The following is a 25,440-nucleotide window of genomic DNA, read 5'->3' as shown; positions in this document are numbered from 1 at the left end:
CCCGCCCTCCACTTGCGCCACGCACCCCTGGCTGGCGGACACCTCCGCCCCTTCCCCGCCCGCGCGCTTCTGGCCCACACCGCCCCTTTTAAATTAAACCACGCCCACTTATTCAGCCCCGCCCCTCGCCCGCGCCGCCCCGCCTCCCTGCCGTTGCGCGCTCCGCCTCCTCCCTCTAACCTTATGTGCTGTTTCTCGCCCCGCCCCAACTCTGGACAAGTCCCGCCCCTTCTCAAGCCCTCCCTTTCCCTCAGACCCCGCCCTCCGCATGCGCCGCACCGCCTCCCTGGCGGTTGCGCGCTCCCCCGTGCCCGCGCGCGCCTTCCCCGCCCAGTCCGCCTCACTCCTCTCGGGGCGGTTGGGCCGCGCGCCTGTGGGGGCGGGGCCCGAAGGAAGCGACCGAGCCAATGGGGCGCGGCGGTGGCGGTGGCGGCGGCGGCGGCGGCGGAGGCGGTGGCGGCAGCGGCGGCGGCTGGGTCGGGCCCCGACGGGCGGCGGCGTCTGAGGTGGAGGCGGAGGGAGGCGGCGGCAGCGGCGGCGGCGGAGGGGGGAAGATGGCGGCGCCCGTCCTGCTGAGAGTGTCGGTGCCGCGGTGGGAACGGGTGGCCCGGTATGCAGTGTGCGCCGCCGGGATCCTGCTCTCCATCTACGCCTACCACGTGGAGCGGGAGAAGGAGAGGGACCCGGAGCACCGGGCCCTCTGCGACCTGGGGCCCTGGGTGAAGTGCTCCGCCGCCCTGGCCTCCAGGTAGCCCGGCTTGAGTGAGGGGAGCGAGACGCGGGCGGCGGCGGGGGGCGGGGAGCGCGCGGGGAGCTCCGGCCTGACGGAGCGGGGCCCGGGCCGCGACACGGACGGCGGCGACCGGGGGGCGGCGGCCGAGGGCAGGGCCTCCGGGATGAGGTGGCACGGTGTAGCCGGGAGGGCGCGGGCGCGTCCTGGCCGGCGTGACTTGTCTCCCTGTTGTCGCTGTGCGAGGCGTGTGAAGCCCTCGGTGCAGGGATCTGCGAAGCCAGTGTCCATCCCCAGGGTCCTCGGACCTCTGCTGCCCCGGGGCAGTGTGGCCGGATGTGCGCTCCCGGGGGTGACTTTCCCCACCAACCTCCGGTTGTTCAGGACAGGTGTTTTCGGTGCTCAGGCCTCTTTGTACTCCGTAGAGTTAAAGAGAATTGGCAGCCCTTCTGGAGGCGACAGTGACATTTGCGGGTAGACACGCATTTGACCCTACTCTGGAAGAGGAAGGTACCAGCACTTAACCTATTTGATTTCTTGGATTTTTCTCCCTCGTGTATTTCAAGAAGTGTGCCCAGCAGGGGGAAAATGGCCAGAGTTTGGTTCTACTTTAAGTTTTGTATAAAAGATGAGTATGTTGTGTGTAGTGAAGATGTTTTAGGCACCTACTACGATGACTTTTATTTTGAGAAAGGATCCACTCAGCCCTGGAACTCATCTGACTGTAACCACCGCAGCTATTCTCCTGCCTCAGTCAGTCTCTTGAATGTTGGGAAATGCAAGCATGTACCACCATGCGTGACTTACAATGACTTTTAAATGTTGCTGATTAGTATTAATGGGATAATCTGCAAAAGATTAAATATGCACAATTTTGCCAAGCTGGTTTGTTTGAACAATTTTTATTTCCTAAAAGGCAATTGACTTTTTTTCTGTTACATTTTATTTGGTTTTTTTTTCTAGGAAATTTCCAGGTAAATTACTTGGAAAAATAATTTTACACGTTTTAAAAATACTTTTTTAAAAAAGGGTACCAGTCATCAAAACAGCAAAAGTGAAAAGAATTACTGCAGAGTTGATGGTTTGTAATTTTAGTAGACACTTTCTGTCCCCAATATTTGATGGTTGTTAAGAGTGCTTACATTTCACTACATTTCTTCCCTTCCTTTTCATAAATTGTTAGGGAGACAGAAGTCTATGGCTCACTAGTTTATTTTGCCCTCCATATTGGTGGAGGAGTATTTGAACAGGCTAGGGTCTGGGTTTTTTTGTGTTTATATGCAAACTTAAGGCTGTTGATCTTTTCCACTTAGCCCCTTTCATGATCCAGGTAGGCTGTCTTGTTGGCTCTTAAATGGAATCCCTGTAACTTGTTTAGTTGTGAAGTTATCATTGTGGTCTCATTAAACATTTGTTTTTTTGAGACAGGGTTTCTTTTTGTAGCCCTGGCTATTCTGAATTCAGACGGGCCTTGAGCTGAGAGATCCTTCTGCCTCTGCCTCCTGAGTGCTAGGAATAAAGGGGTGTACCATCATGCCCGGCTCATTAAACATTTTTTTTTTTTTTTTTTTTTTTTTGAGACAGGGTTTCTCTGTGGTTTTTGGAGCCTGTCCTGGAACTAGCTCTTGTAGACCAGGCTGGTCTCAAACTCACAGAGATCCGCCTGCCTCTGCCTCCCAAGTGCTGGGATTAAAGGCGTGCGCCACCACTACCCGGCTCTCATTAAACATTTTAAAAAATGCATTGAGGATGTAGGCACCAGTATACATTGTAGAACGTATCAGTGTGACAAAGAGCTCACAGGAGATTATTTCCATCCAGGTTAAGTCTTCTTAGACTTATTTCAGATACTTTGAGAACCACTGAGCGTTATCTTACCTTTATTGCACATGTTTATGTTTTAGTGGGAGTACACCTAGTTGTGGAGGTTAGTGGACAACATGTAGGAGTCAGTTTTCCACCATATGGGTTGTAGAGATTGAACTCAGATCATCAGGCTTGGTGGCAAGCATCTTTACCAGTTGAGCCATTCACTGATCTCACTGAGTGTACTTTATGCACACATTTTTTTAATACATTCTTTGTACTTTTGGAAAGGATTTTTAAACTTAAATATCATAACACTCAATTTGTTGAATGACTAAATACGGAATCAAAAGAATATGCAGCAGCATATTTCAAATACTTACAAACCATGAAATAAAAATGACTGGATAATCGGTTAATATGAAATTTAGTTATAATTATTGCCAACTTTTAAATTTTTTTAATGAAATGTATAAAAAATTTCTAGGCCTTTTATTATTTGTTCTTGGAAAAAGTAATTTACTATATGCTTAAGATCTTTAAATGGACTTTTTTTTTTAAAGAGACTGTCTCTGGGGCCAGGCAGTGGTGGTGCATGCCTTTAATCCTAGCACTTAGGAGGCAGAGACAGGTAGAGCTCTGGGAGTTTGAGGCAAAAAGAAAAAAAAAAAGACTGTCACTGAACCATTTAATAACTATACACTATTTATTCTCATAGTTAATATGCATCACAGGGAAAAATTTTCATGCTTTTTGTTTTTTAGACAAGGTCTTTGTAGTTCTGGCCAACCTTGAATTGAAAGCTGTCCTCCTGTCTCAGCCTCCTTTTTACTGGGATTATAGCCTTGCATACACACCTGTCCAGTCTTTGTTTTGTTTTTTTAATAAGACATGATAAAATGATATTTAGTAAGATCAGTTAATAAATTAAAATTATTTTAAAGTATATTAGCCTCAAAAATCTCTGTATGTCTTTCTCAGTGGTACTGGAGATTGAACACAAGGCAATTATCAGGCAAACTCTTTGTGTGACTGAGTTTCATCCCTGGCCCACTTATTTTATTTTTTTGTCAGAGTCTAGTATGTTGCATTGACTGGCTTGGAATTCAGAAATCTGCTTGCCTTTGCATCCTAAGTGCTTAGATTAAAGGTTTATGCCACCATGCCCAGCACTGTTCCTTTTTTTTTTTTTTTCGGGACAGGGTTTCTCTGTAGTTTTGGAGCCTGTCCTGGAACTAGCTCTTGTAGACTAGGCTGACCTCGGACTCACAGAGATCCGCCTGCCTCTGCCTCCTGAATGCTGGGATTAAAGGTGTGTGCCACCACTGCCCGGCCCCAGCATGGTTTCTTAAGACAGGTCTCATATATAACCCAACTTAGCCTCAAACTTGCTATGTTGCAGTACAAGTTGAGGTTGACCCTGAACTCCTGAGATTACAGGTGTGCATCATCATGCCTAACTCCTATATCTCTATAATATATAAAGTGTGAATATAGTATGTTGTAGCTGATATTTAGTTATGTAATGATGTACACAAATATTTTAAATTTGAATTGGAGAGATGGCTTACCAGTTAAGAGCACATACTAGTCCTCCAGAGGTTGAATCTAATTCCCAGCATTCATACTTAATGGTTCACTCATAACCATCTGTAACTCCAGCTCTGGGGGATTCAGTGTCCTCTTTTTTCTTCTTTTCTTTTTCATATATATATATGTATAATTTTATATGAGTTTTTGCCTGTATATACATATATACACCATGTGCATTCTGACTGAGGTCAGAAGAGGATGTTGGATCTTGTGGGACCAGAGTTACAGGCATTTGTGAACAATCCATGTGGGTGCTGGGAACGAAACCCAGGTCTTCGGCAAAAATAAGTGCTCTTAATGAGCTAACTCTAGCCTCTTAGTATCCTCTTCTTGCCTCAGTAGACATGTGTGCACATACCTACAGATAAAAATATAGATGAATTAAAAATAAAATCTTCAGTATTTTTAAATTTGATGCCCACTCACTAAAGGATAGGTAAGAAGTAAGGCATTCTAATAGGATTAAATGTATCCCATATATAAAACTATTTTCAAGAAATAGCCTTTTTATTAACTAACTTGAGAGGTGTATATGTATGCATGAGTGTGTGTGTGTGTTTAATGAAGATAAGGGGATTTAGGCTAAATTTGCTTTGTAGGCTGATTTTCTTTTGGAATTGGGTAGAATAAATTTCTACAAGATTCTCTTGATAGTGTGGGAAAGCCCTTAAATGAAACATTATTAGAGACTTCACATTAGTCCCTTTGGTTTGAAAACTGAGAGCCAGATAGTAATAATATTAAAAGATACAGTTATTTTGGAAAAAACCCTTGAGCCTAAGAGTTAGTAGAATGAATGGTAAAGGAAGTTAACAGAAGAGAAGCTTCCTCAGAAAAGTTATTCCTAGCCATGTTTTAACCATGAACTGCTTAAATTCACTTTATTCTCATTTCTTAGTTATTAAGCTTCTTAATTGAAATAGAATAAGGTAGGCATTAATATTAGACAGTCTTCAGGTCACTGTGTCTAAGGCCTCTAGTGTTTTGGGAAGTATAATTACATAACAGAGTAGTTCCAGACTTTTGGATTTCAAAAGAGACATTGCCTCCAAAGTTCAAAGGCAGCAGAATTGCCAATAACAGCAATAGCAATGGAGCCAGGCATGGTGGCACGTGCCTTTAGTCCCAGCACTCATGAGATCGAGGCGGGGGCTCTCTGTGAGTTTAAGGCCAACCTGATCTACATAGCAAGCTTCAGGACAGCCCGGGTTAGCTAGAGAGATCTTGTCTCAAAAAACAATAATAATGGTACTGTCTGTCACCATCATTGGTTTGTTTTAGGTATTTTAAGCAATAAGAACAGAATCTTTTTTTTTTTAATATTTTTATGGTTTATTTAACTTTATTTTATGTGCATTGGTGTGAAGGTGTCAGATCCCCTGGAACTGATCTTCAGACAGTTGTGAGCTGCCATGTGGGTGCTGGGAATTGAACCCGGGTCCTCTGGAAGAGCAGTCAGTGCTCTTAACCACTGAGCCATCTCTCCAGCCCCGAAAGAACAGAATCTTAAAGTAACAGATCTTTACGTTGAATCATTTACCTTTTCTTGAAATGTTTATGTTTTATCTCCAGTACCACAGAGAAAGAATCTAGAAATGTGTTGTTTCTTTGTCAGTTTTAGGCATGATGAGGATTACAGAGGTAGTGATAGATTAGGATTAGAATCATGGCTTCTTGGATACCAGTTTAGAGCCTCCTATTTCACCCCCTTTCTTTTGGAGACAGATTGTCACTATGGCCCAGGCTGACCATGAACTCAATATTGATCTTCTGCCTCTGTTTCCCTAGCAGTGACTTTGTGCCACCATGTCCACTGCTTGCTTTTTGCTAAGCATTATTTCTACCTCTCTGTATTTTTAAGTGTTTGTATTTCTATCAGTGAAACGTTTGTAACTGCTAGTATGTGAGAGAAAACTTCCTATTTTAGTGAATTCAGATGAATTTAAGAAACAGATTGCTGTGTTGCCATTGTGTCTTGTAGCAGAAATCTCAGAAGCAACTGAAAACAAAAGAAGGATACAAAGACTCATAGAGTGAATGTGAATGGCTACCACGTGGTGAAGATAGATAGATGTCACACAGACCTGCTTGCTCTGGGCTGGCCAGTGTCTAAATACGCTATGTCTGTTATCCTTGGAACAGTCTTCTGAGCTCAGTAACTCATCACTGCTTTACAGATGAGAAACTGAGGCGCAAGTGTGTGAATGACACTCATTCCAGAGAGCGCAAGAGCAGAGCCGGACTCTAATGCAAACAGCCTGGCTGGACTCCAAGCACTTTACTATGTTTAAATTCTTTATTATTGGGCGAGGGGAGGTGTATGTGAACGTTAGAGGGCAACTTTGTGGCAGCTTTTCTCCTTTTGCCTTTTTATGGGTTCTAGGGGTCAAACCCAGGCTGTTAGCCTTGCTCACTGGCCCAGGTTGTTTTTACTTCTGTTTACTTTTATTTTCTGAGATAGCGTCTCACTAAATAACCTTGACTGCCATAACTTTACAGTCTTCCTCCAGTCTCTGGGTGCTGGGTTTACAGGTGTGTGCCACCATGCCTAGCCTTTTACCTTGACTTTAAATTCCATTTAGATGGAATACTGATTTATAGTGAGGTCCATATTAGCAAAACTTATGGAAAGTGTTGTCCTTTTTTTATAGAAATGCATGAGAAATTGCCCGTGGTTTTAGTATATTTTTACCTATTAACAGCAGTCTTTTTGGGGGAAAAAAAAAACATTACTAAGAAGGTGTGGTGTTCAAGAAGTAAGTTCCTGGAGTGTTTGCCCTCTAAGCCTAGATCTGTGAAGGCCTGCCCTTCATCACACCCAGTAGTTAACAGCAGATACTCAGTGAAGTAGCTGCCGTGAGGTCTTAGGAGGTTAACCCAGTGAAGAAAGGTAAAATGAACCTAGGCACCTGCAGAGAAGAGGAAGATTTGAATCTGCTGGGATAACCCAGAGGGATCTCAACCTTTCTGTTGCAACCCTTTAATACAGTTCCTCATGCTGTGGTGACCCCCAACCATAACATTATTTTCATTGCTACTTTATAACTGTCATTTTGCTACTGTTATAAATCATAGTGCAAATATCTGTTTTCCAGTGGTCTTTGGGGGTCTTCGCCAAAAAAACCACTGATAACCATTTCTGAAAGATGAGTCTAATGAACATAGAGACAGGATTAGGTCTTGGTTGAGCTGGCTAAATCACTAGATTGAACTAAGACTTCACAGGCACTTATTTCCTGTATGATTTGAAACAACTACACAAAATGGCATTTGGAAAAGGCATGAGCATTGAAAAGCTGATCCTTAAAGGGTAAACAGCATGCATTGTTGTATTTGAATGTGACAGACCTACCTCAGTTAGGTAAGGAGTGAGTGAGGTCTAGAACTCAGAAAACCAGACATTCTTTCACATCATGCATTGTGACAGATGTGAGCACCGAGCCTTAAATTTTTTCCTATAAAATACTTGTGCAGGACTGTTAGACCGATATCTACCTAACATTTGTTCCTCAGAATTCTTGTTCTGAGTCAGAATTTCGCAAGTATTTGGTTCCTATTCTAGTGTTAACCTTAAATACTATGTAGGCATTTATATAGGCTCAAATGCATTATCATGCTAACCTTTTGTCATATTGGGGACCACTGATTGGTACTGCTAGGTTATCTCAATAGACGTGCCGAGTTGGGGATAGCACCAGTCCTAAAAGAGTGCATTTATGTCTTATGAAAGCATTTATCTAACACTGAAATAACAAAACTAGAGATGAAGGAGGGTTAGTTGCTGCAAGGAGTTATAATGGAAGCCAAGCGGTGGTGTGGGTCCGAAGTAGCATGAAGGGTCTTGAGGGCAGAACTAGCTCTAATATCAGCTGTGATTGCACAAAGGTATAACTTTGATAAGAGTTGCACCTGATGTGAGATCTGAATGAACAGGGCATCACGTCAAGGTCAAGTGCCTGGTTGTGGTAGTGAACTACTTAGCATCAAGGAGGTTGGCTGAAGAGTGCTTCCAGAATTTTTCTTCTTTTTTTGCAAGTTCCTATAGTCTATAATTACAGCATTTTGAAAAAGTAATGTAACATATTTGGAATATTTGGAGGGAAAATAAAAGTAAGCAAAAGGAAGAACTTTAAATTATCTGTAATGCCACCACCACTCAGGATAAGCATCCTAGAAATAGTTGCTAGGTTTGTTCATATCCTGGGACTAGTCTTTGCTGTAAAGACTGGCTTTATGGTAGTAGTTTAAGAATTCGGGCCAGGAGTGGTGACACATCCCTGTAATCCCAGCATTTAGAGAAGTTGGGGGAAGAGGATCATAAGGCCAGCCTGAACCACCTAGGGAGACTCTTTCTCTTTATCACACACACACAGTCGTGCTGGCAGTCATTGCATTGTACAATGACATAAACATATAACTACCTTACACGTGTATCTTTTTTAATAATTACCATGTATTTATTTTTTACTAAACATTTACAATTAGCAAGTATTCATATTTTTAAATAATGTACACATTTAACTTGGAGATGTACTTTGTACCCTTTAACAGGTATAAATGTATCCTTAATGCACTGTTCTTGTTGTTGTTTTAAAAGAACAGACTGCTTATCATTTGTGACTGTTGAATCAAATTTATTATTTATTCCTTCATGTATTTATTTATTGTTTTTTTTTTGAGACAGGGTTTCTCTGGAGCTTTGGAGCCTGTCCTGGAACTAGCTCTTGTCAACCAGGCTGGTCTCGAACTCACAGAGATCCGCCTGCCTCTGCCTCCTGAGTGCTGGGATTAAAGGCGTGCGCTACCGCTGCCTGGCTTAATTTAGTTTTTTCATCAGGAGAACTTTATTGTTCTCACTATATATGTTACAGATTTGGATTTATGAAGTATACTGATTTTAAAAAAAGATAAAAAATTAAATAAAAAATGATAGGGCTAGCAGGACTTACCTGCAAACCTGATGACCTGAGTTTGATCCTTGGGACCTATATGGTACAAGAAGAGAACAGATTCATGCGAGTCCTCTGATATGTATTTTAAAATTTAAAAATGAAGAGCCGGGCGGTGGTGGCGCACGCCTTTAATCCCAGCACTCAGGAGGCAGAGGCAGGCTGATCTCTGTGAGTTTGAGACCAGCCTGGTCTACAAGAGCTAGTTCCAGGACAGAAACCAAAAGCTACAGAGAAACCCTGTCTCGAAAAATCAAAAAAAAAAAAAAAATTAAAAAATGAAATTAGAATAAAATCTGATTTGTTTCTCATAGATTCACAATCTACATAAAATTTCATTTAGAAATATTTTGGCTGGGCTATGGTGGCGCACGCCTTTAATCCCAGCACTTGGGAGGCAGAGGCAGGAGGATCTCAGTGAGTTTGAGGCCAGCCTAGTCTACAAGCATGGAGTCCTGGGTTCTATCACCAGTACAGCATACACTGGCCTGGTGGTATAAGCTGTACCACAGCACTCTGGAGACAGAGGCAGGAGAATTAGAAGTTCAAGGTTACCCTCAAGTACATATCAAGTTCCAGGCCAGCTTGTACAACAATTTGTCATAGGACCCATGTTCAGTTCCTAGCAGCCCAAGGCAGCTCACACCATCATTTATTGCAGGTTCAGGAAGTCTGGTACCCTCTTTGGCACCACACAAATGGATATGCGTACTCTAAGATAAAACATACACATAAAATAAAAAAATAGACTTAAAAACACCATTAAGCTTTATAGATCCTTGGGGAGGGAGAAATGCCAATCAAAACGATGAGATAACATTTTTCATATATCAAATTGGCAAAGAACTGAAAAGTGAGACTGCCCAATACTGGCAAGGGTACAAGGTTCCTGACATTCTCCTACATTACTGGTGTGATTTTTTTTTTTTTCATGATAAGGGAAAATAGCTGTGGTGTGTTAGTGAGAGGAAAAACATTAAATACACTCAAGATTCAACTATGCTCTAAAATAATTATAATGAGGACTTTACTCAGGCATTGTCCTTAGACAGTTTACATACACTAACTGGTACCCTTCACAGTCCCCACAATTCTATGAGATAACACTATTTCCCTCATGGGGTAAAGGAGGAAACAGAAACACATTAATGAAGTGATAAAGTTAAGATTTCGACCCTGGTTGACTTGTGTTGATACTCTAGTAAATGCACAATGTACAGAAATAAATCAAATTTCTTTTTTTTTGTTTGTTTTTTGAGACACAGGGTCTTACTGTGTAGCTCTGACTGTCCTAGAAGTCGCTCTGTAGACCAGGCTGGCTTCGGAAATCAGAGATGCACCTGCAACTTCCTCCTGAGTGCTGGGATTAAAGGTTGTGCCACCACTGCCCTGCTAGAAATAAATCAAGTTCTAAACACAGTGGGGTTGACCTTTCTATCTAATTTAATTCTTTATATTGTCATAGGTTTTCTACTATTTTACTTCTCAAATATGGAAATGTTTTGGTTGAAAAAAAATCACAAGACAGCAACAACGTGTTCCTGAAATTCCAGTAGAGAAACCAATACAAAAGAAAGCTTACAGGCCAGATATGCTGGAGCTCACTTGTTAATCCCTGTATGGGGAGGTTGAGGCAGAATGGTGGAGATCAAGGCTAACCTGGACTAAGCTCTAGTATCAAAATAAAAACACAAAAATGAAACAAATTTTTTTAAAAATATTTTTTATAGTTTATTTAACTTTATTTTATGTCATTGGTGTGAAGTGTCAGATCCCCTGCAACTGGATCTTCAGACAGCTATGAGCTGCCATGTGGGTGCTGGGAATTGAACCCGGGTCCTCTGGAAGATCAGTCAGTGCTCTTAACCACTGAGCCATCTCTCTAGCCCCAAAACAAATTTTTTTATGTGTGTTTTTGGAGACAAGAGTTTCTCTGTGTAACAGTCTTGGCTGTCCTGGAATTCACTTACTCACTTTTAGACCATGCTGGTCTCAAAGATTCACAGAGATCCACCTGTCTCTGCCTCCAAGTAAGTTCCAGTCCAACTAAAGCTACATTGTGAGGCCTTGTCATTAAAAAAAAAAAAAAAACAAAAAAAAACTAATTACAATGAAACCATAGTTATCACCACATCCATTAACTATATGGATTTGTTGTGGTAGCGCACCTCGTTAGTCCCAGCACAGAGGGAGGCAGAGACAAGCGGATCTCTCTGAGTTTAAGGTCAGCCTGGTGTACAGGTCGAGTTCCAGGACAGCCAAAGTTACACAGAGAAAACCCTGTCTTGAAAAACAACAAAGAAAAAAGAATGTTCACGGTTTTATCTTTCATAGAACTTTCTTTTGTGTTTGTTGTTAAGTAGAGATCTGGCTTATTTTCTTCTAAATATGTAAGCTTTTGTCTGTCTCCCATTTATACACACACACACACACACACACACACACACACACGACAGAGTCTTGCTGTGTAGCCCAGATTGGCCTCAAACCAGAGATTCTCTCCTCAGTTTGCCAAGTGTTGGGATTATAGACACCATCATGCTGTACAGATTTTTCTGTATTGACATGGCTCAGATGTTCCTTGATATGACCTCTTGATGTAGAAAAATGTTTTAGCTGTCTTTATTTCATTATCACAGTTTCTTGGACCCCCTTGACTTTACATAGTAAATTTGGTATCTAATAGTGTAAATGTGCTTGTTTTCAGAATTTTATGAGCTATTTGCATGCATATACTGTCATGGGAATCTTAGTTCTGGGCTCTAAAAATGTCCCTTTGGGGATTTTGGTCAGAAATGTACTGGATTTGTAGATGACTTTGGAAGGAGTCAGTTTTTTTCATTTCCCCCGCAGCCAATCCTGCCTTATAGTACATCTTCCTATTCTTTAGTTGTATTTGATACTTTTTGAACCTAGATTCCCTTTATATTTTTATTTCATTCTTAAGTAAATGTATTAAAAAGTTAGCTATTGCCAGGTGGTGGTGGTGCACACTTTTCTTTAATCTGAGCACTCAGGAAGCAGCGGCAGGTGTTCTCTGAGTTTGAGGCTAGCCTGGTCTATAGAGCTAGTTCCAGGACATTAAAGGCATACGCTCCTTGTGATCTTTTCCTTAATGTCATTCATATAATGATTAAGGACTGTTTCATCAAGTTGATAACTGAACTGATACCTTTTTTTTGTTTGATATTAAAGATACTCCCAAGTTTTTGTTTATATTTTTGTATGTGTATGATACATTCATGTATGTATGTTCACATATGTGGGTGGAGGCCCAAAGTTCATGTTGGGTATCTTCCTTAATTTCTCTCCACTTTATTTATTCAGGCAGGACCACTGAATCTGGAGCTTGCCACTTCTGGCTAGTCTAGCCCCAATAGTTTCCTGTCTCTGGGATTGCAGGGACCACCATGTTTGCCCAGCTTTTTATATGTGTTTTAGGGATTCAGACTCATCCAGCATTGCATGTTCTTTAGCTACTGACCCATTTCCATAGCCTCAGCTTCCAAGTTCTTAAAGTGTAAAGTAATGTTGAGCTTAGAAATTTGACTTTATTTTGAAATGTCTTAGCTTGTTTTAGTTTTTTTTTTGAAAACATCTCAAAAAAATGAAAAAGAAGAAACCCTGTCTCAAAAAAGAAAGAAAGAAAGAAAGAAAGAAAGAAAGAAAGAAAGAAAGAAAGAAAAAGTCTTTAGGTAACCTGTGATTGTGAGCAGTGTATACTGTGGCAGCATGTAAGGAAAAGAAGGTGCCACCTCTGAAGAGATGAATGTCGTTTTCCAAATTCAACCTCATATGCCACCTCGTTCTCCTTTCCATGTGTGTAGATGATCTATACTATTTGTGAAGTTTTTTTTTTTTTTTTTTTGGTTTTTCGAGACAGGGTTTCTCTGTGGTTTTGAAGCCTGTCCTGGAACTAGCTCTTGTAGACCAGGCTGGTCTCGAACTCACAGAGATCCGCCTGCCTCGGCCTCCCAAGTGCTGGGATTAAAGGCGTGCGCCACCACCGCCCGGCCTTATTTGTGAAGTTTTGTGAGAGTTTATTGAAGGAGTGCCAGGGCAGGTGTGGTGGTTTGTGACTTTAGTCCCACTTTCTTGTGCCGAGGCTGGAGTTCTTGGAACTTGTAGAACATAGTGAGACCCTGTTTTAAGAAGGATAGGAAAAGCTGGGCGATGGTGGCACATGGCTTTAATCCCAGTACTCAGGATGCAGAAGCAGGTGGATCTCCTGAGTTAGAGGGCAGCCTGATCTACAGAGTGAGTTCCAGTTCCAGGACTATACAGAGAAACCCTGTCTTGGGAGATGGAGGGAGAAATAAAGAAACCTTTGACATTAAGAATTATGAATTCTGGGGCTGGAGAGATGGCTCAGAGGTTAAGAGCACTGACTGCTCTTCCAGAGGTTCTGAGTTCAATTCCCAGTAACCACATGGTGGCTCACAACCATCTGTAATGAGAACTGGTGCTCTCTACTGGTATGCACCATATATGTAGGGAAAATGAGTATACATAATTAATAAATAAATCTTTAAAAAAAAAAGAATTATGAATTCTGCCAGGCGTGGTAATCCCAGCATTAGCAAGGCAGAGGCAGGCAAAAATCTAGGTTCAAGTCCAGCCTGGTCCACAAATCAAGTTCTAGAATAGCCAAGGCTATGCAGAGAAGCCCTGTCTCTAAAAATAACAACAAAAATGTTACGAATTCAGGGACTGAGAGGTCAATTGTGTTTTGTATTGCTACTATATTTTGAGACAGTGTTTTACTTTATAGCTCAGGGTAGCCTGGAAATTGCCGTATAGCCCATGCTGGTCACAGATTTATAATCCCCCTGCTATCTCACTTATACTACTTTGGTTTTAAATTTTTTTTTTTTAAAGATTTTTATTTATTATGTATATAGGTTTCTTCCTTCATGTATCCTGCAGTACAGAAGAGGACACCAGATCTTATTACAGATGGTTGTGAGCCACCATGTGGTTGCCAGTGCTCTATTCCTCTGAGCCATCTCTCCAGCCACCGGTTTTAAAATTTTTTATGTATATAAATAATTTGCCTGCATGTATATAAGTGAACCATGTGCATGTCCTGCATTCTTAGAGGCCAGAAAAGGGTCAGATTCCCCAGAGCTGGAGTTACAGATAGTTTGAACTACTGTGTGGGTGTTGGGTACTGAATTTGTGTTCTCTACTAGAGCAGCAAGTGCTCTAAACTGCTGAGCTGTATCTCCAGCTTCTCTCATCCCCGCCCTGCCCCCAACCCTGCTTTATTCTTAACTAAGACTTTGGCACCAAAGTATAGGACAGAATACTGGCATTAGCTCAGCTGGTACATGTAGAAATGGTATTTTTTAGATTCTAAGTTAAACTTAAATTATTGAAACTATCAAAATACCAATTAGGTGAGCTATCTCTAATTTTCAGATATGTCTAGATCTTCCCTGGAGATCTGAGCAAAGCCTGAATTCACTAGGCTCTGTCATCTGCCCTGGGGCATGTAACCAGAGGAGCCCATTTGCCTAGACTGACTGCTGACTTGCTTTGGCCTTCTGCCAGCCCCCCTCCCCCTGCATGTTCTGCACAAATCGTAGCCTTGGCCCTGGGTGTATTCTGGAGAAGAATGTCAGGGGTGGGAGCAGAAAGGTGAGCCATTCCCTGCATGCTGACCTTTTAATGGTGACACTGTCCAGTTGTACAGACTCAGTGCTCCAAAGGCTGCCATCTCCCTCCTTGAGAGTCACAACAGAGGAAGAGGGCTGAGATTTGTCTCCTCACAAAACAACTCAGAAATACTTGCATCCATTCTCAGAAGCAGCTGTTTCCTGGTGAGATGCTGTTTGTCTTGAGTCAGAAAGGGTGGAGTGGAAACTGGCTTGCTGATTATTATCCGTAATCCGCATCCTCTCTTAAGTATGCATCAACCTGAAGAGTGGCCTTCTCTTGCCATGTTATCTTGCTTAATGTGGTTCATGATGTGCTCCTTATTTTCCTCCTGCCACTTGGTCCCTTCCCTTCTTTTCTTGTTGGCCTGCTCTGTATCTGGCCACTAAATGTTGGCATGGATTAGTTCTGGGCCCTCCAGTGACTGTTTTCTCTTGATAGTCATCTCTTTATAGGTTTGTTTCTAGTAGGTTCACTTAGATAGGATTCAAAGTTTGTATCTCCACCTGTGACCTCTTCTCTGAGCACTGATCTGCATGTCGACTTTGTTACTGGACATTTCTGCTTGACTATTTAAAAGTACTTTAAGTTCAGCGTTCCCCAGGTTAGTTCATATTCTTCCCTGAAAACGCTGTCAGTGAAGAGCATCACTTTGCAGGCTGTTGCTCAAGTTGGAAATCCGTGGCTTGTCTGTTGCTGTGTTCCTTCCCATACCGAGTGTGGTTGAGTCAGTAGACCCAATAGATTGTAAGAGTCATTGAGCTGTGTGCCTTTTTCTTATAATATTCATAAAGCATAATAACCCCCATAACCAACAGTCAGGTCAGAAGTGCAAGGCTCTCTTCTGATCAACTGACCTCTAGCTCAAAATGGTATCTGAATTTTCTTGAGAAGGCACTTTTTTTTTAATATTTATTTATTATGTATACAATATTCTGTCTGTGTGTATGCCTGCTGGCCAGAAGAGGGCACCAGACCCATTACAGATGGTTGTGAACCACCATGTGGTTGCTGGGAATTGAACTCAGGACCTTTGGAAGAGCAGGCAATGCTCTTAACCTCTGAGCCATCTCTCCAGCCCCCCCCTTTTTTTTTTTTTTTTTTTTTGAAACAGGGTTTCTTTGTGTAACATCTCTGGCTGTCCTGGAACTCACTCTGTAGACCAGGCTGGCCACGATCTCACAGAGATTCTCCTGCCTCTGCCTCCCTAGTGCTAGTGCTATGATTAAAGGTGTGCACCATCATGTCATTTTATTTTTTACAGTCTAGGTCTTTTATTTTTGTATTCATGAATTCATGACCCGGAACATTCTGGCTATTTTCCGCTGGTTCTCACAAAAATGCTTTTCTGGGTGGAGAGCCGGGTGCTTCAGTTGAACCTGGTGCTTTTTCTTTACTGCCCCATCTCCCTTATTTTTCTTTGAGATCATTCCCTCATTTTCTTTTACCTGTTTCAGAAGGCTGTCTCTGCCCTCAAATTGCTGAATCTGCTCAATCCGCACATTAATTCTCTTGACAAGAATTTTGTCCTTAGTTTGCTTGTTTTACAGCAATGCCAACAACATGGTGAGTGACACTGTTGACTCACTTTTGCCATGTGAACAGTTATGGACCATTCTGTTTTGAACAATACCCATTTCCTTGATGTCAATAATATCACTCTTTTTTTTTTAAATATTTATTTATTATTTATTATGTATACAATAGTCTAACTGTGTGTATGCCGAAGGCCAGAAGAGGGCACCAGACCTTATTACAGATGGTTGTGAGCCACCATGTGGTTGCTGGGAATTGAACTCAGGACCTTTGGAAGAGCATGCAATACTCTTAACCTCTGAGCCATCTCTCCAGCCCAATAATATCACTCTTGTATGCTCAGATATATGTGGCTGAAGGAACACATCCATGTTTTTTTGTAGACCTAGAGAACATAAAATAGGCAACTCACCTCTTTTTCTATGTGTTTGGCTGAAAGGCAAAAGTTTAATTTTTGAGATGGTCTCACAGAATAGCCCAAGCTTGTCTTGAACATGAGGTTTTCCCCTCTTCATCTTGACGCGCTCAAGTTCCAGAGTTATAAGTGTGTATCATACCTAGCTCTAGCTCATTTGGATTTTAATGAGAAACTCTAATTTTGTTTTCTTTATTCTCTGCCTTTACACAGTGATTTTTTTTTAAGAGAATGTTAGAGAGACAGACATACAAACAGACATGGTCTCACTGTTTGCATACTTGTTCAGTAGTCATTGCTAGATAAAATTCTATTATGAATAGTATAATGAACTTATATTTTTTATGTGTGTTTTATGTGAATGGGTATTTTGCTTCCATATATGTCTGTGCACCACATGTTTGCCTATTTTCCACAGAGGCTGGAAGAGAGTGTTGACTCCACTAGGATTAGAGTTACAGACAATTGTGTGGTTTTGTTTTGTTTTGTTTTTTTCAAAACAGGGCTTCTCTGGGTAACTTTGGAGCCTGTCCTGGAACTAGCTCTTGTAGACCAGGCTGGCCTTGAACTCACAAAGATCCGCCTGCCTTTGCTGGGATTAAAGGTGCTGGGGTTAAAGGTGTGTGTGTCACCACCGCCCAAGCTAGAGCTACAGTCAATTGTGAGTCACTAAGTGGGTGCAGGGACTCAAACTTAGGTCCTCTAGAAGATGAGCCAGTGTTCTTAACTGCTCAGCCATCTCTCTAGCCCCTCATTTGTTTATTTTTTGATAGATATTTCAGTTGCTCCCAATTCACAGCAGTTATAAACACTGCTTGTATGAACATTTTTGTGTATGCTCAGTATTGGTAATGTCAGACCAACTGACATTGGTTGCTTTTAGTAGATTTCTGTCAGTAATATGTGGGAACTCCTGTTTATTCTTAAACCCTTGAAGCTGTTGCATTTTTGAAAAGATATATTTCATTTTATAAAATTTAGGCATGTGTTCATGTGTGCATGCATGCATGCTGTGTTCACACATGCTCTTGTTGGACCCTAGAGTCCAATCACTGAGGAGGAGTCGCCCCAAGAGACCATCTCTCACACCACAGCTGATGTAAAAGCATGAGGATTTTATTAATTCTGTCGTGACAGGGTCTTTCAGCATTAGAGGCCAGAAAGACCCTGAGTAGCTGGTACAGGCTACCTTTAAAGGAAAAACCACAGAAGCAAGAGGAGTGTCTGGGGGTTGTTCTTTAACTATTATGATTGGCTTATTCAAAAGGGCTATTACCAATAATTGGCTGGAGAGATCAGATGAGGTAAGGGAAAACATCTGAGGGTCACTTTGCCCCTTTCCCAGGGCTTAAGTCAGAACATCAGCCACTGAGTCAACACCTAAGGGTTATCTTGCCCCTATTCAGGGAGATGGAAAGTTCTCAATATCTCAGTACATGCATGTGTAGCTGTTAGGTCCTTGGTTCCCAGAGGGGAGGGGAGCACTACTGCTGAGACTGAGAGGGCTCAGAATTGTCCTCAGAATTGTCTTAAAGTTTTACACTCTCTTGTGAGTACAGTGCCCTCAGAGGCCAGCAGTATCAGATCCTTCTGGACTGAAGTTACAGAGATTGTGAGTCTCCCAGTGTGGGTCCTGGGAAGCAAACTCAGATCACCCGCAAGAGTATGCACTCTTATCCTCTAAGCCATCATTCCAGGCTCAGGCAAACTTTAACACTGTTAATTCATTCTGTATTTTGAACTTCTTATGAATTGGGTCATATTATATTTACTCTTCGCTGTTTGGCATTGTTCACCCAGTATAATGACATTTCTAATTCATTGAACTTGTTGGCATTATCAGTTTTTAAAACAATTATTACTAGTACTGAATTCTCTTATCTAATTTGCTTCATTTTTTATTGAGTTCTAAGAGTTTGGCTGTTGTGAACTAAGCTGCTCTGAACAATCACATGCAAATCTTTTCACATATGTTCTCATTTCTCTTGGGTATATCTTTAGGAGTGGTTTTCTGGGTCAGAGTGAGTGTTCGTGAGAAACTGTAGAACAATTTCCCAAAGTGGTTGTACTATTTAACACTCTTTTTTGGTTTTAATTGCTTTTTTCTGATTACTAAAGAAATTGAGCAGCCTTTCACATGGGCTTTGGCTCTTTGGATATCTTGTTTTTGAAAGACTCACTAAAATCTTTTATCATGTTTCTAGCAGGTTTCTGCATTGTTCACTGCTGTGTAGGAGATACACAGACATACACATTTAAGTACCCCACACATTCATATACTCACTCCTCATCTGTAGCTTTGCCTTTTTATTAGAGATAATCTTTTGAACAAGACACCTAGTCCCTGCAGCTCTAGGGATTGAACCTAGGGTTTCACCCTAGGCAAGTGCTTTACAACTGAACTTCAATCCCAGCCCTCTTTTTACTTTGAGATGAATTCAGTAAGTTGTTCAGGTCAGTTTGGAACTTACTGTAGCCCAGGCTGACCTTGAATTTGCAGTCCTCCACTCAAGTGGCTGGGATTATAGACTTGTGCCACCAGATCTTTTTAGAACAGGGTCTCATCTAGCCCAGGTTGGCCTTGAAATTGCTATTTAGCATAGGATAACCTTGTTCTTTTGAGTTTTCTGCCTCCTCCCACCATGTGCTGGGATGGCAGGTTTGCTTTATGTGTGTATGTGTTGACACTGTGTTCTTGTAGAGGCTAGGGGACAACTCTGGGAGTTTCTTCTCAAGTTCCTTTTAGGCTTGCTTATCTACTGAGCTGTCTTGCTGGTCCCCAGCTAGAAATTCTTAATGTTGTAAGGTGGCTTATTTTTGGTTGTTTTTTGAGACAGTCTTACTATATAACTTAGGCTTCTAAGTGCTGGAATCCCCAGATCTGGGCTGTCACATCCAACTAATTAATTGTATTATCAACATTCCCCTTTGAAATTAACACCTTTTAGCTTCTAATGTGAAGATATTCCATATTATTTTCTGTCTTACTGTTTACATATAGGTAACAATTTATAGGGTTTATTTCCCTTTTTAAAAGAACTTTAAAAATCTTTAAATTTTGTGTAGGTGTACATATGTCTGTATGTGGTTATGTGCACACGAATGCAGGTGCCAAGGAGGTCAGAGGTGTTAGATCCCCGGAGCTAGAGTTGTGAGCCAATATTGTGGGAAGAAAACTTGGATCCTCTGGAAGAGCAGTAAGTGCTCTTAACTGCTGAACCATCATCTCTCTAGCCTTCCACTTCCCCCACTCTGACTGTGTAGCTCAGATTAACCCTGATCTCAGAGTCCTCCTGTGGCGGCCTCCTGAGTTCAGTGCCAGGATCACAAGTATGTTCTTGGCTTATTTTTATTTATTTTATTTATTGTTTGTTTATTTTGAGGTAGAAATATATATATATAGCCCCACTCTTCTAGACCTCAACGTGTACACAAGGCTGGCCTTGAACTCACAGAGATCTGCTTGCCTCTGCCTCCTGATTGTTAGGATTAAAGATGTGTGCCATCACACCTGACTTTTCCTTTTCTTTCTTTCTTTTTTTTTTTTTTTTTGCCCCCTTTTGAGACAGGCAGAAATCTTTTTATTGGCGTGAGATAGTCAATTGATTTTTCTATATTGTCATTATTGGTATTGTATAATTTATTAAAAAAATCCTTAGTCGGGGCTGGAGAGATGGCTCAGCGGTTAAGAGCATTGCCTGCTCATCCAAAGGTCCTGAGTTCAATTCCCAGCAACCACATGGTGGCTCACAACCATCTGCAATGAGGTTTGGTGCCGTCTTCTGGCCTGTAGGCATACAGACAGAACATTGTATACATAATAAATAAATATTTAAAAAAAAAATCCTTAGTCTTGCTCTGTATAGCCATTTTTTTATAAATCAGGTAATTGTATAACTAAGGATATATCTGGACTCTTACTCTTTTTGTAATTTCATTTTTTTTTTATTTTTTTTTTATTTTATTTTTTTTGGTTTTTTGAGACAGGGTTTCTCTGTGGCTTTGGAGCCTGTCCTGGAACTAGCTCTTGTAGACCAGGCTGGTCTTGAACTCACAGAGATCCGCCTGCCTCTGCCTCTCGAGTGCTGGGATTAAAGGCGTGCGCCACCATCGCCTGGCTGTAATTTCATTTTTTAAATTGGGCCTATGTCTTATATTCTTAAGTACTCTATTTAAAGAGTTCTCAAAAGTGTGAGACATAGGGTTCCTGAGACCATTTCAGAGAGTTTTCCAAGTCAAAGTAATTTATATAGGGTCCTGGTTTGTTTCTTAATAAAGAAACAAATAATGTGATAAAGACCATGACCAAAAACAACTTAGGGAGGAAAGTTTATTTGGCTTGTTTGTTTCAATTACACTTCATCATTGTGGAAAATCAAGGCAGGACAGGGTTATGGAGGCAGGAATACAAGCAAAGATCATGGAGGAAAACTTTTTTTTTTTTTTGGTTACTTTCAATACAGGGTTTTTCTGTAGCTTTGGAGCCTGTCCTGGAACTCGCTCTATAGACCAGACTGGCCTCAAATTTGCAGAGATCTGAGAGATCCGCCTGCCTCTGCCTCCCGAGTGCTCTAGTCTCAAACTAGAGACTGTCTCAAAGAAGAAGTCAGGTGTTGTGGTAAACAGCTGTGAGGGTGAGGCAGGAGCATCACCACACGTTTGAAGCTAACAGTGTTTATAGTGAGTTCCCATTGGGCCAGAGCCACAGAGCAAGACCCTGTCTCACAAAGAAACCCCAGAAAACTAGCTCAGTGGTCCAGTGTGCTGTCTAGCCAATGCAAAGCCCTCAGTCCTGTCCTCAACACTAAAAGAAAAAGAAATTAGAAAGCTGTTAGACATTGTGTAAGAAAGCAGTTTGTTGCTTATGGGTAATAATAGGTCACAGTGGCCAGTGATCTCTGAGAGAAAGGAGACAAACCTGCACTGTCTGGTTACCCCAGTTCATATAGAAGTTTGCAGGCTGCAGAATAGAGAGTAAGGAGCCCAAATAAAATTTGGTGGCCTTTTTTTGTATTTTTTTGTTTTGTTTTTTGAGACAGGGTTTCTTTCCCAGCTGTCCTGGAACTCACTCTGTAAACCAGGCTGGCTTCAAACTCAGAGATCTCTACCTGTCTCTTGTCTCCTGAGCCCTGGGATTAAAGGCATGCGCCACCATGGCCACCAAGTTTGGAGGTCTTACCTTGGTTGAGAAGCTAGATATACAAGTTGGGTAGAATAGGAGAGGAGGAAGAAAGTTTGGAGGTAGATTACATAAGGAGAAAAGATAAAAAAAACTGTAGACAGGCAGAGAGTCTCTGTTGGTCTGGTGAGCATTGATCTGCACTTAGGTGAGAGGGGGCTACTCTGTCTGAGGAAAGCCCTAGGCAGAATGATCCATGACCTCACACTGTGCCAGGCATAGTCTGTTCCTTATTGCCAGAGTATTTGCAGGCCATCAAAGGGTAGGGCCCTGGAAATAAGGCTATAATATCTGGTCTAATTAAAGGCTCTGTTGCACTACCCTCTCACTGAAGAAGCAATTTCAGAGGGTGATTCCAAGAAACTTAACACTGTGCCAAAACAAAACCTAAGGCAAAAGAGAAATCAGTTTTTAAGCATTCAAAATTACGAAGCATGAAAAGAACCAGGAGGAAAATCAGTTTCATATATGACACATTGGGATTAAGAAAGACATTGAAGTAAATATGTTTTTTTTTGTTTGAGAAGGTAAAAGAAATAGATAACACAAAGGAGATAAACACATACATTCTGTTCACACACAACATATAGAGGTGGAGAAGAAAAAGCGCACACAGATGAGGTACTTATAACTCCGTGAACTTGAAAATGAAATAATTTAGCAGAAATGAAAAATAAAAAATGGAAATATTAGTAAGTCATCAGTCACTGGACCAGGGTCAACAAAATCAGTCTAACATGCGTTTGGAGCCCCAGAAAGAACAAGAGGGGAAGATGTAAAACATTTTTAAACGATGCCAAGAAATTTACAAATAAACAGATTCCAATATGCTCAACAGGTGACTCCACCAAGATGAGGGCGCAGGTACTCCACCAGTGAACATTCATTTCTGTAGGTTTTTATCTGCTCTTTACTGATTCTATTGCTGTTTTAAATTTCACAAGATTTCCTTTTTTTTTAGATATAAACTGATTGGCCTAGTAGCTCAGGCTTCTTATTAACTCTTATAACTTATATTAGCCCTTAATTCTTGTCTATGTTAGCCACATGGCTTAGTACCTTTTTCTGGGGAGGCAGTCACATCTTGCTTCCTCTGCAGCTGGGTCACGACTGGAGACTGAGCCTCCCTCTTCCCAGGATTCTCCTGTTCTCATTGCCATGCCTATACTACTTCCTGCCCGGTTACTGGCCATTCAGCATTTTATTAAAAATAATACAAGTGACAGGATAAATGACCATTGTCCCACAGCACTTCCGCCCCTTTTTGATTTTTTAAAACAAGAACTCTGAATCTACTTGTTTAGCTTTACTCCTGACCATTAATCATAACAACTTGTAACCAACATTCTAAACAAAGGCAAACATCCATTATGGATTATCCATTTTTTGGGAATGTGGGCGTAGTTTTCCAGGAACTTCCTGCTGATTGGGGGTGCTGATAATCTTATGGGGACCTAAAGAAAATTTATAATTTTGGTCAAGTCATGATTAGAGTATCCTGTGAGGCTTGATATCTCAGGCAGCGGTCTTGAATCTGTTCTGAATGTAGAACTCAGACATCTGGGCCATCCACTTCTATCGGAGATTTCTCAGGGGGTTTTCCTTGATCAAACCTGATTTTTCTTAACCCAGAATGAATCCACAGCCTCTCATTTTCTGTGGAAACAAAAGCAAAACTTGTTCTCCAAAGTAACACACCTTTTGACTTAATTTTAAAATCAAGGTATTTTCAAAATACCTATCTTGAATTAACTCAGCAGCATTTATAAACAAATATCTTTTAGCAGCTGTTGCTCCTTCCTCAGCATTCAAACAATTTAAAGAGAACGTAATAACATACAGTATCCAGACTCTCTATATTTTTCATCTTTACATGACTTTATTTTAACTTCTATTTCTTTCATTTTTAATTTTTGACTTTTTGAAACAGGATTTCTGTGTATCGTTGGATGTCCTGGAACTCCTCTGTAGACTAGGCTGTCTTTGAACTCACAGAGATCTGCCTGCCTCTGCCTCCAGAGGTGTGCACCACCACCACCCAACTGGCAAGACTTGCTTTTTCTGTGTGATGTTATTTATTTATTTATTTTTTAAAAAATATTTATTTATTTATTATGTATACAATATTCTGTCTGTGTGTATGACTGAAGACCAGAAGAGGGCACCAGACCTCATTACATATGGTTGTGAGCCACCATGTGGTTGCTGGGAATTGAACTCAGGACCTTTGGAAGAACAGACAATGCTCTTAACCACTGAGCCGTCTCTCCAGCCCTGTGTGATGTTTTTTAAAAGATGAGATTTCACTTTGTGTTTTCTAAGTTGGCCTTGAATATGTTAGGCTCCCAAATGCCTCGGAGTACAGACACGCCTCTAAGCCCAGGTTGAAAATTGGTCTCTCTAAAGTCTTTTCTCCAATTTCTCAGTTAATGTCTCATTTCATGATGATCTACAGATAGGAATATGTCCCCAAGTCGTTCATTTGGGGATTTATTTTAAAAAAAAAACCCTATTTTTAGTATAAATGTTTTTCTTGTGTGAATATATGTCGATACCTGGTGCTTGCAGAGACCAGAAGAAGTGTCAGATCCCCTGAAGCTGGAGTTTTAGGCAGTTGTAAGTCACCTGACATGGCTAATGGGAATCAAACTTGGATCCTCTGCAAGAACAGTGTGCACTCTTAACCACATCTTTCCAGCTCTTATAGCCTGCAATTTTCTACTGAGGAACTAGAAGGAATTTTATGCAGAATGGAAATTTAGGATTTTGTTGCCGGGCGGTGGTGGCGCATGCCTTTAATTCCAGCACTCGGGAGGCAGAGGCAGGTGGATCTCTGGGAGTTCGAGGCCAGCCTGGACTACAAGAGCTAGTTCCAGGACAGGCTCCAAATCAAAAAAAAAAAAAAAAAAAGGATTTTGTTTAGGAGTAATGAGGGCTTTTTCACCCATGAGTAAAAATACATTAGAACTGGGTTAGGTGCACACTTGTGACCCCAACTACAGAGAGGTTGGAGTAGGACTGCTGTGTGAGGTTAAGGGCAGCTTGACCCCGCCTCAACCTCCTACTGCCCCCAAGAAATGCTTCATCTAAGGTAGAAGACTTGATGCCAAGGACACTCTCATTCCTGTTCACACCCCCAACTCCTCCAGAAGTGCTTACAGTTCCTCTGTAGATGTGAGTGTAAAATTGAGCGAGTGTTTACTCTCAGTGAATACTTTGAAGAAGAGTGGGAATAACGGGGAAGTACTCCACCCAAAGCCTCAGTCTAGGTAGATGACTTTCAGAGGTCTCACTGCTCCCTACATTTAACATAAAATTCATCATTTAATCTAGCTTTTGATTTCCTTCTTCATACCCGAAAACTTATTCATACTGGCACTATTTCTGATACTTTTTTTTTTTTTGCTGGTAGCTAGCTTGAAAGAGCCTGTATACCTGCTTTCTCTCTCCCCTAGGAAGCCTCAGTAGACCTTCCAGCATTTAGTTACTTGGAAATACCACTGAACAAACACTGCTATTGTTTTGTCTTACTCTCAAAGAAAAAGATCTCATCTTTCCTTTTCTTTTCTTTTTG

At 41.4% G+C, this 25,440-nt stretch overlaps 1 protein-coding gene across 2 annotated transcripts in view; it reads left to right on the top strand.

The window, feature by feature from the left end:
• The first annotated feature begins 454 nt into the window (after positions 1 to 454).
• Positions 455 to 25,440, top strand: part of Vkorc1l1 (vitamin K epoxide reductase complex subunit 1 like 1) — a 45,065-nt gene continuing 20,079 nt past the window's right edge. For both annotated transcript variants that reach the window (XM_057765601.1, XM_057765600.1), the window contains exon 1: positions 455 to 748. In XM_057765601.1, the coding sequence (XP_057621584.1) occupies positions 555 to 748 (194 nt within the window). In that variant the 5' untranslated portion in view covers positions 455 to 554. The remainder of the gene's footprint in view (positions 749 to 25,440) is intronic.

Source organism: Chionomys nivalis, chromosome 3, assembly GCF_950005125.1.
Source record: "Chionomys nivalis chromosome 3, mChiNiv1.1, whole genome shotgun sequence".
NCBI lineage: Eukaryota > Metazoa > Chordata > Mammalia > Rodentia > Cricetidae > Chionomys > Chionomys nivalis.
The sequence above is the reverse complement of the archived record's forward strand: the minus strand, read 5'-3'. Positions and strand labels throughout refer to the sequence as shown.